The sequence below is a fragment of the Aureobasidium subglaciale genome (assembly GCF_000721755.1).
Source record: "Aureobasidium subglaciale EXF-2481 unplaced genomic scaffold scaffold_22, whole genome shotgun sequence".
Classification (NCBI taxonomy): Eukaryota; Fungi; Ascomycota; class Dothideomycetes; order Dothideales; family Saccotheciaceae; genus Aureobasidium; species Aureobasidium subglaciale.
In genome coordinates this window covers 156,008-169,717 of record NW_013566973.1, presented here as the reverse complement: position 1 = coordinate 169,717, position 13,710 = coordinate 156,008, and the positions used below count along the sequence as shown (strand labels likewise).

General features: G+C 51.4%; 3 protein-coding genes across 3 annotated transcripts; all 3 read left to right on the top strand.

The window, feature by feature from the left end:
* The first annotated feature begins 328 nt into the window (after positions 1 to 328).
* AUEXF2481DRAFT_428021 (uncharacterized protein) lies at positions 329 to 2,666 on the top strand. The gene is made up of 4 exons (XM_013485441.1): positions 329 to 830; positions 881 to 910; positions 962 to 1,444; positions 1,495 to 2,666. The coding sequence occupies exons 1-4, from the start codon at positions 641 to 643 to the stop codon at positions 2,472 to 2,474; spliced, it is 1,683 nt and encodes a 560-aa protein (XP_013340895.1). The 5' UTR covers positions 329 to 640; the 3' UTR covers positions 2,475 to 2,666.
* Positions 2,667 to 4,908: 2,242 nt separating this feature from the next.
* Positions 4,909 to 8,240, top strand: AUEXF2481DRAFT_32245 (uncharacterized protein; the record flags this gene model as incomplete). The annotated part of the gene is made up of 2 exons (XM_013485334.1): positions 4,909 to 5,896; positions 5,947 to 8,240. The coding sequence occupies 2 exons, from the start codon at positions 4,909 to 4,911 to the stop codon at positions 8,238 to 8,240; spliced, it is 3,282 nt and encodes a 1,093-aa protein (XP_013340788.1).
* Positions 8,241 to 10,851: 2,611 nt separating this feature from the next.
* On the top strand, positions 10,852 to 12,677 carry AUEXF2481DRAFT_427840 (uncharacterized protein). Its single transcript, XM_013485440.1, has 2 exons — positions 10,852 to 11,331; positions 11,396 to 12,677. Exons 1-2 carry the CDS (start codon positions 11,084 to 11,086, stop codon positions 12,474 to 12,476), a joined length of 1,329 nt encoding a protein of 442 aa, XP_013340894.1. The 5' UTR covers positions 10,852 to 11,083; the 3' UTR covers positions 12,477 to 12,677.
* Positions 12,678 to 13,710: the final 1,033 nt, after the last annotated feature.

The following is a 13,710-nucleotide window of genomic DNA, read 5'->3' as shown; positions in this document are numbered from 1 at the left end:
GCACACTTTTAATGTAATCACTTCATTACCTAGCATGTTTACGAAACAACTCCTTAAACGGATTCACTGTACAAATTCAAAGTCCCTCACGAGGGGACCTTTACATCACCCGCTTTCCTTAGATCCAATGCGAATTGACTGGCTAGTGCTTGTAGACTTGACTGGATTGCTGTGATGTATGGTGTCTACCCTGTTGACCGTAAGACCCGGGATCTGGAGCAATGTGACTGATCAAATTCTGCTCAGACGATGGTTGGCTCCCCTTATTCTCTCTATGCACCACAATGCACTGGATACACTTCATTTTCCATAAGACACAGCCAAAAACCAATCAAGTCTCGGTCACAGAGACCACAAAATGCCTCGGTTGACCGTTGGCGATGGAGTGGCAGAGCTTGCGAAGCTTGCGGAGGATACCGGAAGAGATGGAGGAAGGTCCGGCGACCGCGACTTCCGAACCACCTTGGTAGTTACATCATCGCGACTCAGTCATAAACAAATAAGACGATGATAAAGCAAACGCTCAGCCAAGAATGGAGGGGCTGTCTGACAGATAGATTTTCAGGCCCATGAGATAGCAATCATATCTTGCTCTCTTCCCCTCACAATTTTTCTCTCATCTTCCAACAATAGCTGCATAATGCTGGTCTTGAGGAACGCAAGTCTGTCGCGAAATGTCGGTGTTGCGCGACAGCATGATTCAATTGCTGTCGCTGCCGGACTCAGAAGTCTTGGTCAAGATGCTGTGTCGAGGAGGACTAGTGCTGGTCAATTGGCCTCGAGAACACAGACACGACTCTTCACAAAAAGCATTGAGAGTAGCAAAGGAGGTAAGCCCTGCTATCCGTCCTCGCTGACACTCTCTAACAACAACAACCAGATCGAGAACGTGTCGTTGTGCTAGGCTCTGGTAAGATTCGCTACTGAGAGATTGTATAACTGCGGCTTATATGATGCACAGGCTGGGCTGGCTACACACTTGCTCGCGACCTTGACCCCAAGAAATACCAAGTCGTCGTGGTATCACCTCGCTCCTACTTTGTCTTCACTCCTCTGCTCGCATCCACTTCCACTGGTACCCTCGAATTCCGCACAGCTCTCGAACCCGTCCGCTCTCGTCGCACGAAAGTCGAATTTTTCCAGGGATGGGCTGATTCGGTCGACTTTGTAACCCAAAAGTTGACCGTTGAAGAGGCTGTGGAAAATCCATGGCAGGCTATGGCTTTGACGGGTGATGGTAAAGAAGATCAGAACTCAGATCAATCACAACAAGAGAAGAAAGTCAAGGCGAAGAAGGGGAAGCTGTTCGAGATGAGCTACGACAAGTTGGTTGTGGCTGTTGGATGCTACTCGCAGACTTTTGGCACACCTGGTGTTAAAGAGAATGCCTACTTCCTCAAGGACGTTGGCGATGCTAGAAAGATTCGCAACAGAATGCTTTCTTGTGAGTAGCTTCCCCCTGAGTCTCCCTCAGCTTTACTGACCACGCTCGAGGCTTCGAGACAGCGTCCCTCCCAACCACCAGCGAGGCAATGAAGAAGCAACTCCTCAACTTCGCCGTCGTAGGAGGTGGCCCAACCGGTATCGAGTTCTCAGCTGAGCTCCACGATCTCATCAGCGAAGACATGGCAAGACTCTATCCCGAACTGATGCAATACTACAAAATCACAGTCTATGATGTTGCGGAAAAAGTCCTGAGCATGTTCGACGACAAGCTTGCAAAGTTCGCCATTGAACGCTTCACCCGCGAAGGTATTGATGTGAAGACATCACATCACGTCAAGTCTCTTCGCAGAGGTGCTCCAAAACAACTCAAAGAAGCGGACGACGGTGATGAGATTAAAGACGACGCAAGCTGCTACACTCTGGATCTGAAAGAAGAAGGAGAAGTAGGCGTAGGAATGGTCGTCTGGTCCACCGGCCTCATGATGAACCCCTTCATCTCAAAATCCCTTGCAAGACCTTATACAATCCCCATATCCAGCGCTGCAGTGGAACAGAAATCTGACGCAAAGAGTTGGAATATTTCTACCCATCCTCGCAGTGGTGGCATCATGACAAATGACCGTCTCCGTATCATAATGCAACCTTCTGCCGGTACGAAAGAAGAGAACAATGGCAGAGCGATAATCAACAACGTCTACGCTCTCGGCGACTGCGCAATCATGGAAAACTCGGCCTACCCAGCAACAGCGCAAGTCGCAAACCAAAAAGCCCGTTGGCTAGCCAAACAGCTTAATCGCAATACCATCGATGCCAACGCATTTACGTACAAAGATCTGGGCATCATGGCGTATGTCGGGAACTGGAATGCAATCATGCAGTCTAGTGGTGGTGATGTCAGTGGCAGGGTCGCGTGGTTGATTTGGAGGGGTGCGTATCTGGCAAAGAGTGTTAGTTGGAGGAACAGGATTCTCATTCCTGTCTACTGGTTTGTCAATTGGGTGTTTGGAAGGGATATCTCAAGGTTTTGAGTCGAGGGGAGAGGGGTGTTTAGTGTGCCCACTTCAACCACAGGTTAATGAGAGGCACGATATCTATGCCAGCTTTGCCTTCTCCCCATGTGCTCAAGTCTGTCACGCATAGCTGAATCATATTATTTGCATGAAGACAATCAGGTGATCCCCAAGGCAGTCTTCGGTGTGCTTCTTTCGTGTTCGTACCAGTATGCGAGACAAAGAGAGCACATTCTACAGCTGGTCATCGTTCAAAGTGTATACCAGCGCTGTTACATTCGCTGCTGACTTGTAGCTGGCCTCCTGTTGACACCCTCTTCCGATCATGGTGCATGGAGAGTTGGTACTTTCTCTTCCACCATCTCTACAGTAGACGATGACGAGTTGACGCAAAGAGGACGATAACGCCAACATCTTCACAGTTGTGCAAGGTGTCTCTGAAGATTTCAGGGAGATACTAAGCATCGACGAGGTGGTCATGATTGGTTGTCAGTCTGGTGAGGGCCTCGATGATGGATGTTTTTGGGTTTTGTCTTCCTAGTGTTCGTAAAGGCTTCGACCTTCCATAAGTTGAAATGTCTTCATATTTCGTCAGGGTATGATGTCAAGTACCCTGTGCAAATGACATCGGTAGTGACATGGGTCTTGTGTGGACACAAATGCCAGGCGCATGATTGCGCTCTCGGCGGCCGCAGCACAGGAGGTACAGGGACTTTTGACCTTTGCTGCTTTGCCGATTTTCACTCTTGAGGGATGATGTACTTCAGGAATGTGCTCCTTCCCTTTGCGCTAAAGCAGGCCGCCTCCGCCCCCCTCCATGTTGAAGGCACGACAAGCACGAGCTGCTGCAAGGCACGAAATCTTGTTCAAACCGCAGACCTTTCGGACCCACGAGACGATGTTTCGCGCCGATGTTGCTCGAGCCTCAAAGGAGATTGTGCCTTCCAGCGGCTGCGCGTGACAGACTTGACCACATGGGTAGGTAGCGATAGCCCAGGACTACTGAGCACTCAAGTACGTCGATCACGATAATCTCATTCGCTGCGACAAATATTTCTGATCGGCTGCAATATCAAGCGACATTACGCCTGCGATAAAAACCAAGGGGACGATTGGTGTGATGAGACGGTCCAATAATTGCATGATCGGCGTGCCCTACTTTTGAGGCTTGGATGTCGTCGACATGTGCAAGCTGGTCAAGCCTGTCGCAGTACGGAGTACTTGATTCTGATGATCGCAAAGTGGCTGGTGATTGCCAGTGAAAATGTCTTGAGGTGAACTCTGTTAGATGTATCCTACCTCAAATAGAAGTCATTAAACATAGCGTCCAATCTATGCCTTCAATTAATTCGACACCGGATCTTTTGCTGTGTTGTGTCTTTGGATCTGCCCCCCACGACGATAGGTCACGGACCATGAAGGGCAGCGTGTATTGATTGGAAGGTCAATTTGGAGGGATGGGATAATGTGATTACTTGGCCGCGTGTCACATTGCGGCGCTGGTCGTAAGAGATTCTCGTAGAGTTTTGTTCGTGCAAAGACTGTAGAGAAAGCAAGTGCGCGCCGTACGAGTACATCAGAGGAATGTTGGATCCACGCTCAACAAAACATCACGGCTTGGCAGTAACTGATTTGAGAGCATAGTCGAAGCTTACCTAGCTCCAGCTGTGCTCGTACTCGGGACATGACGAGTTGCCAGTGACAGGCGGACAGAAGTGCGGTTGCGCAAAAGAAGGTTGCCCTGTTGCGGGCAGTTCTCGCGGCACGGCTACCTGACGATGAACGCCCGATGAACGCCAACCGCGCGGTGGTCGAAAACTTGGCTTTTCGGCTGCCGCGGACGAGTGCGGATAACCGTTGCAGGTACCTTTGATTACTTGTGAAGAGATGACTCGAGGTCGCAGGATACAATCACGCAGAACGCACGAGGTGTGATGAGGCTGCCAATGGCGAGAGTGGTATGCCCGGTCAGGCGGAACGGAAGAGCAGGTTGTGGAGGATTGCTCTCAAGGTTCGGCGGTAGAGGTTCATCTATATTGGCCGTGAACAGAGGCTACTCCGAATATCATCGGAGAGCCTGGAGATCTTTGCCTGTTCCTGGGGTCAGTGACTCTTTATGGGTGGCGCATGGGTCGCGCGCTGCTCAAATTGCACATAAGGCTCGACCATGGGAAAGCCAGGGTGGTTTTAGTAAGGGTTATGGGTCTGGTTGGCGACGGGAAGGAATGCGAGTGACGAGGGAGGCATTATTTGTTGATCCAAAGAGAGACAGATGCCCAGTAAAGTTTCGTACGGCGATTGAGCCTCGAACATGCTCTTCTCTTGTACGATTGAATTCCCCTGCACGCAAAACCTTGAGCGTATGCCATGTGCTGTGAGCGTTGTCGTTGCTTGTAAACCAACGGCGTGCAGAATTGGTCTCTGGGTATAGGAGCAGGGGGACACGCGAGCCATGCCTGGAGGAGGGGTGCAACTACTCCTGCAGCTCGAGCAGGAGCAAAAGGAACAACGCCTTTCAGCACAGCATTACTTGTATCCTCGACCCGAGCCCGCTCAACATACACCACGCCAACAGCATCATTACCAGAAGCAGCAATTCCTCAGCCCGCAGGCAAACCCGCCGCCATCGATTCCGCTACCGCCGTTGCCGCCGGCAATGAGGAAGACACGAGGCTCGGCCGCGGCTGGAGAGGAAAGCGCAGGGTCGGACAAGGAGCGGGAAGGTGCAGCTGCTGCATCAACAACAACAACAATCGGACTTTCAGGCGACCCTCGGGCGCGCGCAGCCACGGGAATCCCTCGATCCGTCACGTCGTCGCCGTCAATTCCTACTCTGCGCACTCAGGCATCCTCGCCGTCGCCGTCGGTCTCGCGAGTGCCGACTCCCAACTTGCGCAAGACGATCAGCATCGAAGCCTTTCCGCGACCCCCTGGCAGTGGCAGCGCCAGCCCCCTTGCGCAATTCTCGTCGTCCAGCCCTCAATCCACGAGTCCTCTCATATCAACTTCCTATTCTTCGTCGAGTCCGCACCTACCGCTATCACCCCTACAACCTCCTACCGCACTTCGTAGACTGCAATCCAAGCAATCTCTCCGCAATCTACCTTCAAAGACATCAACTGCATCTCTCCGCACAATTCCTACCAGCGCCGTCCGTACTTCCAAGAGCGACAGCCTCCTAAGCATACCATCTCCACCTGGAAGCCGTTCATCGTCTGCGCCAGTTTCCCCGGCCACGCCTCTGACACCCGACACGCCCGTGGTCGACGGCTCTATGGCCGAGATACTCAATGGAGACAAGGACAAAGAAGCAAAGGGAAACATTACTGTCAGTGTTCGCGTAAGGCCCGATGCTGCCGCAGACACTCAGCCAGATGGTGAATGGCTGGTCGATGGCAGACGCTCTCTTATAAGTTACGAGAGTGGAGAACATCGCTATGGTGCGTCTTTCCCCTTCGACCGCTAAATCTTGTACTGACCTTGACTGCAGATAATGTATTCTCACCACTTGATCAGAATGCTCGCGTCTACGAATCGGCCGCCAAACGCCTTGTTCGGCGCGTCATGGAGGGCTACCATGGTACCGTCTTTGCGTACGGCATGACGGGAACGGGAAAGACCTTCTCCATGCAAGGCACTGCCATGTCTCCCGGTGTCATCCCTCTCGCCATCACCGACATATTCTCGTATATTCGCCAAAATCCTGCCCGCGAGTTTCTGTTGCGTGTCAGCTACCTCGAAATTTACAACGAGAAAATATACGACTTGCTCAATCCCGACTCGAACGAAGAGATCAAACTGCGCGAAGACCCTCGCCGTGGAGTCTATGCGACTCCGCTGAAAGAGGAGATTGTGCAAAGCCCCAACCAACTTCTTAGAGTCATTGCACGTGGTGACCAGCAGAGACGTGTGGCAGGCACACAATTCAACGCTCGCTCGTCGCGCTCACACGCTGTTGTACAAATCGTGGTCGAGTCGCGTGAACGCTCCGCCGCTCCGGTCGATGATTCCAGACGTGATAAATTGCTGCCCGGCAGCGTTCTTGTCTCGACTCTCTCCTTGATTGATCTTGCTGGCTCCGAGAAGGCAGCCGAGAGCAAGGAGCGACGGACCGAAGGTGGTCATATCAACAAGTCTCTACTTACATTAGGCACGGTCATCGCTCGTTTATCTGGCGACAAGGAGCTTGCGGAGAAAGATCAAAAGCATCTTCCTTACAGAGACAGCAAACTTACTCGACTTCTTCAACCTGCACTTTCTGGAAACTCATTGGTCTCTATCCTGTGTACTGTCCAGCTGTCTTCGGCGTCTAGCAGCGCTGCTGCAACTTCATCGCACACCACCGAGACCCTCAACACACTGAAGTTTGCAAGCAGAGCCAAAAATAACCTCGTCAGCCATGCGAAACGGAACGAGTCAAATCCTGCCGATGGCGCAGACCCACGGAGCCGAGCTTTACTTGACCGATACAAGCTGGAGATCATCGAGCTAAGAACCCAACTGGAAGAACAAAGCAAGATAAAGAATGAGGCCGAGAAGGCCGAGAAGGCCGAAGTCGAGGAAGAGCGGTGGAGAGAAAGAGAACGCGAGAGTGCCGAGCGCCACGAAGAGCAGATGCTGGAAATGCAGCTTGCTAGGACTGCACTCAAGGAGCGTATCGCACATCTGAACCGATTGATTCTGAGTTCAAAGTCACGAGGAGTAAATTCGGGGCGATATTCTAACGCAAGCTCGAGCATGCCAGTCCTACAGAGGACCAGCACACATAGCACGTTGGATCGGCCAAAGAGTCGAAGACCAGGCAGCAGTGGGAGTCAGACCACTTCGAGTCGTGTCCAGTCCGGTTCCACCGTGGCGGGTATGCTTCCTATAGCACGGACATCGCAAATCGAACTGGCTTCCGCATCGGAGGATGAAAACGATGAGGAGGAGTCGGCAGCTGACGAGGACGCTCTGGACCCCGGGAGTGCCTCGTCGGCCCGTCGAATCAGTGCTTTACAGGCCGATCTCGCAAATAAGGATCGCTACATTGCAACTCTGGAGAAACGCCTCTTGCAAACGAGGAACAATTCTTACAGCAGGGCGAGCAGTGCAAGGTCTCCTCAACCAAGTCCTGTGCCATCTCGAAACGGGCAAAACCCAGATGCTGTGGTCAAAGAAAAGGACCAGGAAATTGAGCGACTCCGACAAAAGCTCGAAGATCAGACGCGTATGGTGACTGCGCTGAGGAATGCAGCCAGGAAGCGTGACATGCTTGACACTTCTGGTGTTCTGTCACAACACCCGGCCTTTAGACAAAGCCCTACCACCTCTCCGGAGAAAAGGGAGACAGGCACGCCCTTTCGTAGCATGAGTCGCCCTGAGCTATTTCGAAGCACGAGTGGGCCTGCCAGTGCCGCCAACCAGATGTCACCACCTGGATCGCCGCCTTCTGGGGTGCAGAATTTCTCGCGGCTGTCAAAGCATCCCGCCTCCCTTCTCCCAGCTGACATGGAAGGGGGCGATGTCAGCACAAACATCGGAACTCCTGTCGACCCGTCGAACCACGTAGCGAGAATTAGGAGCGCTAAAAATGTGCCCGGCACCAGACGAACCGTGGATGAGATGACCAAGCTTCTGGATGAGATGATCCAAGACAAGGTCGACACTGGCCATGTGATCCGCGGTGACAGAGGCAGCTTGCGGGTAAAGCGCGACACCGTCATGAGTCGTGCTGGTAACGAGGACGTTCCCTCGCACGACACCAAAGCAGGCGCAGCCTATGAGCAGCCTCAGTTCATATGATGAGCATCGGTCGCCTGACAGGCTGCCCACATCTTCTGCTGAGTCCTATTGGCTAGACCAAGTGGTCAAGGTAGGAGGCCGCGGAGGTAGCAGAATACAGTTGCTCCGTTCTTAAGCGTCAACTGGAATAAGTAATAGGATCAATCGGTGAAATGGAAGGAAGGTTGGATATCTGGGTCCAGGATAAGAACAAAAGGTCGGGGAGTTGTGACATGTTTTCAGCGATTCATTGCGGGTTCTTCTTCTCTCGATACCCCATTAAGAAAGCATGCAAGATGGTCGTGGGAGCCATTTGCCATTTTTCCTTTTTCATTTTCATTTTCCAGCTCTATTTGTTTGGGCGGCCATGGCATTGATTGTACATCATATTTCGGTAATAACAATTTCCGAGAAGGGAAGGCCTCATTAGTAGCTTCTTGTACCCGCAGTTCTAGAAGAGAAAGACAGAAAGAAATACAGAGATGGCAACAATTGCAGAGAACAGAAAATAAGCCTATACATGACTCCTTCCCGGGACGAGAAGTTGTTTCCGAGCAGAGCGTCGTCAAACATTGACAGGGAAAGAAGAGATTGTCCCAGTACTCTGGTTTATGGCGCGGGAGAATTAGTTGAACTCTGGGAGGATACCACCGTCACTCGGCGGGCATGCCTGGAAACAGTGACTGGACCACTTGAACAAGGCCACGATGCTTGACATTGCAAGGCCGACAGTATGATGTTATGGATAAGGCTGGCTGAACGGCACGATTATGTTCCAAGCCTTCTAGAAGCCTGTTGGGGTTGTAAGGCCTACCATTTGACGACATCATTGGCCTCCACAGTGGACATGTGCGGGCTGGGTAAATTCGCTGATAGTTTTGTGACCTTGAGCAGTGCGGACATTATGGCATGCCTGATCGCGCAACGTGATCTTTGTTGATCAATTTCGAATAGATTCCAGAATCTACCATTGAAGAGATCACAGACCCCGATTGACGCTTCTTAGCTCGTTGGTACACAACGTGGCATACGAGATAATGTATTGAAGCTTGACCGGATTGCTGGGAACCTCGTCGGAGAGAGTGAGACATTTGGCTGAGAACCCTTACCGAGCCTGTGTTTGACGCGGGTTTGTCGTTTTGGATGTCGGCAAGCGCAGTGGTCGCTTAGCGCGCTTGCCATGTTTGCCGAAGCCAGCAAACAAAAGAGCCATCGTTGTTTGGAACACGGGCTGTCATGTCTGAGAAGTCGACGGCTTTGTTCGCATGCGGTGTGTATGCCGCAAAGGTTTCCCCTTCTAGAAGCTTTGTGGAACTTTTCGATGCCCCTCCGTGTCAAATTTCGCGAACAGACCCACGTCGCGGCTACAGAAGCAGAAGAATGGACTTTTCTCGACAGCATAGACCCTCTCCCACCTCGTGGCTACCTTGCCCTGAAGTGCTTGTGGCATCACGGTAACATTGCACAATCCGTGTACGCCTCGTGCTGCTACTGATTCATGTCCACCATCCCATCGGTCAAGCAGGGAAAGCAAAAAGGCAAGATAGAGTGCAGTGCAATGTCGGCGGGCTGGGTTTAGCCGTTTGGTGGTTTGGGATTTCTCGGCGGACCAAAAGAGGGGTCCAGTTTTCCAGAGTTTCCGTAAATGCTGCCCAATCACACTTGATCGATACCCAGCAACAGATCATCCTCTGGAAGACGACTTGGAGATCGTGGAGCGCCAACAACCTTGATAGATTGGAATGGGGAACACGAGGACACGTTCAATCACCGATCGCATACGTGTTAAACTCGAAACCATGCTATTCCGTACGTCTAGATGGCATATCCGTGGTAGATGAGAGAGGTCTGCTTGAGAAGGCCACTATGGACTTGATGTTTGACACTGTCCGGGCGCCGTTTCCTGTCTTGCTGACCTCGTCCCCCTCTTCATTCCAACCTCGTTCAAGCCTCTCCCGGTGCCGCCATCAGCCTTGCCCCGTTACGCAAAGCAAACTCGAGTCCCCGAGTCATGGTGAAACAACCTTGTTGACCGAAGCTTCTCCCTCACTCCTTCACCATACAGCGGTATGGTGTCAGCGCCACTGTGCGGCCTCTTCTGCCCGAGATTGCCGGGTTTCGTCTTGAATAAGGAGCCCGGAGGCGCGGTGATTGGAAGAAAGGCGGAAGTCGGGTGATGATGCATCGCGTGGATGTGCTTGTTTCTAGAGATCGACGTTGGACGTTGCGAAAGAAAATCAACGCTCGGCCCTGTCTGCCACATTTTGGCTTTTGCTGAGCAGAACTGGTTGTTGCCATAATCACACGCAGCAATCGCGCAGTGACCGGCAACGGATGTGTCGTATTTGGACTGGCGGTGGACATGAGTATCCACGACTCTACTAGCCGACTACTGGGCATCTCTCGGCAAGGTCCGCGACCCGTCTGCACCCATGTGTTCGTCGGGCATCACCAAGCATCCAAAACATGGAACCTGCGGTTTTTTGGATCCCAGACCGTCCTGTACGAAGCTTTTCGGCCTTGCCCTCTCCGGTAGACGTGTGGTGCTTGCTTGCGCTTTTGGTGCATTGCGACGCTGACGCCCATCTCTGAGGCGTGCCTGGAGTTGTGCACACACCACTCCCGTCCCCTGCTCATTTCAGTGCGTAGTGAACCGTAACAAGACAGATCCCTCTGCTTTCCTTCACATGTTGTGATGACGAAGGTGCCCGCAGTTGCAGCGATTGGCACTTTTGGGAGGGGCTCTTGTTCTGTTTATATCAGCTAAGCACTTTCCTCCACTGCCGTAAAAACACTTTTTTTCTTCCAACCAGCCATTGATCCACAATCTGACTGCCCCCCTTTGCAATACAATAAGTGGCGGTATGTCATCGGTTATGATTGCTAGGCTTTGTTCAGAACCCTCTCTCAATCCTGCATTCCGACTGCCCGACACTTCTTCCTCTCAATCCGGTGCTTCGGTTGCTACGACCAAAAAATACTCCCCTACCTCGACTCCGATCATGTACTCCGCTCGCAGTCCATTGGAGGATTCCTTCAACCTTCAGCAGAACCAGGCCACCTCTCGGCCATCATTAAACCGACGCCCTACTCTGCTTCAACAATCTGGCTTGTATGTTCATGATAATGATGTTGCTCTCACCGCTTGAAGCCCAAAGTTAATCTTATCATATCAGATACACTCCTTCTTCACCGGAAGCCTCACGATCAAACAGATCATACTTTTCTTCTGGTTTGCAAAGCGACCGCTCGTGGCCTGCATCACCATGGACTACCACCAACCCGAGAGATTCGGGTTCTTCAGTAGGCTCCTCAAGAATGTCTTCGGCAGGCGGATTGGCAGTCGGCTCACAAAGATCGCCAATTCACCCCGTATTTCCCCCAACACCGGATTATTACAATTCGTCCATCTCATCAAACCCCTATACGACAGCACCACCCCCAGGACTTAACACAGTAGACATGAACAACGCTCAACAGCTGCAACAGCTCCAGCAACTCCAGCAGCAGCAGATTCAGCAACAAATCCATCAGCAGCAGCAGCAACAACAACAACAACAACAACAACAACAACAACAACAACAACAACAACAACAACAACAACAGCAGCAGCAGCAGCAATCGGGTATGCTCCATCCCAACTACAACTCCTCCGCCATGAGCAATGATGGAGGTGCGTTGCTGCCTGGTAGCTCGCACCGCCGATCATCAGGCCGTGACGAGTTCGACGGGCCCCACCAATTGCTGGCCAAGCCCACCAACTCACACCTCGAGACACCGGAGTCGGAGTTGATCCAGCTGCCTGTATCTCTATATGCCGAGGAGCAAGACTCGATCCTGACGCGTGTCAACGACCGCCTGTCGCAATGCGCTTACGACTTTGTAGCGAAATACCAGTTCCCCATCCCACTGGAGCCTGACAAGAGACCCGTCCGCGTTCCTGCCGATCGCGAATGGACGGAATGGTGCTATCTACTCAAGCGCCTGGCGACCAAACGCCGCATTCCAGCCCGTGTGCTCTACAATGGACAAATCAAGCAGCTGGTCACCGTGTTGGAAAACTCGCTCGAGATGAGGCATGCGGCCAAGCATCAAAGCAGACCTTTGAAAGACGATCGCAACGTCCTGCAGCTTATCTCTGCAGGCCTGCAGGTTTCAAAGATGCTCAAGGACCCTGACGCCATGAGGTATCTGGATGAGCTATATGTTGCTGCCGAGCGCTTGATCGAGAGCAGACGTGGTAACCAGTCATCTTGAGAGCTTACTTCCTTCAGCTGCAAGCCACTCTTCAGACATTCCCTGCACTGTTATACTGTATAACACATCACAAATGGCTTGAGAAACTCTGCATCTCCGATCGGCCTAAACAGAACATTTGAGATGTTCTTGTCACACAAAGAAGCCCAACGGCTCTTCACGTTTCAGCCCCTCAAAGCCACATTTATGCCGGTACTGGACCGGTAGTTCTTCATGATCATCGCCTTTCTTCAAGGCTGATCATCTTGTTTCACTTCTGCATCAACCCTCTTTCGCACAAACAAAGAGACCATGGGTCACACATTCTTCCTTCACTTCTTCACATTCCACTTTTGGACGACGGCTTGCGGTTAGCTCTGGAGAAGGAGCTTGGAGCGTTACACATGTAGGATGGTGGCGGAGTCATTTTCCTTCTTTGGTTTCTTGTTTTGGGATTTCCTGGACTTTGGGTTTTCTTGTTTGGGTATTGCTTTCCTGTTGGTGTAATTTAGACACCTCGTTTGGGTTTTGGGTCAAGGTTGCATATGCTGTGAATGTTCTGGTATGAAAAAAGGAAAAATAAGAGTTCAAATCAACATCGCGACAGTTAGTGGATAGGCATGTAGTCATGTGTAGATCAATGTACCGATACATCCTCCTCTCTGTCCATCTTCGTGTCATTGTCGCTAGCCCTGATACCCCGGCCTCGATTTACGTCTCCACTCGAGCCTGTCGGGGATCGCTTTGTATGTTGATCAATCCGATGTGCTTTTCGGTTCTTGCTGATCTGATCTGGACTTCCCTGTCTTGATCACTTCAGAATCGTTGGTGCTGTGTCGATCCATTTCGAGTGTCGAATCGATCACAGCTTTCGTCTTGGCCAATGAGATGCATCTCTTTCGCGTGCCTGCTTCAGTATCGATCATCATGCCTATATCTGTTACCACACAGTCGTTCATATTCCCCTCCAAGAGTGGGCTTCGAATGTAATCTCGGGTCTTTAGTAACTACCGTCTCTTGTTCCTATAGTCATTCCTTCTCATCCTGATAACATTGGTCTTTACTTCCCAGGTGATTGCTAATGAGCTAGTCAATTGATGTCCTCTCGCATCAGAATGATAGGAAGTCTAAGAGACAACGACCAGGACAAAAATCGAGTAGGAGACGTAGAGGACACAAAGCTCATCTAGAGAAAAATGCAATTCAAGCAAGAGTAAGATCAAGCGCACATCAAGATAAAACTATCCTAACAAGT

Coding starts and splice junctions, on each gene's coding strand:
- AUEXF2481DRAFT_428021 (XM_013485441.1), top strand. CDS start 641: ATGCTGGTCTTGAGGAACGCAAGTCTGTCGCGAAATGTCGGTGTTGCG. Junction 911..961: donor TGTCGTTGTGCTAGGCTCTG/GTAAGATTCGCT, acceptor TATGATGCACAG/GCTGGGCTGGCTACACACTT. Junction 1,445..1,494: donor TCGCAACAGAATGCTTTCTT/GTGAGTAGCTTC, acceptor ACCACGCTCGAG/GCTTCGAGACAGCGTCCCTC.
- AUEXF2481DRAFT_427840 (XM_013485440.1), top strand. CDS start 11,084: ATGTCATCGGTTATGATTGCTAGGCTTTGTTCAGAACCCTCTCTCAAT. Junction 11,332..11,395: donor CTGCTTCAACAATCTGGCTT/GTATGTTCATGA, acceptor TTATCATATCAG/ATACACTCCTTCTTCACCGG.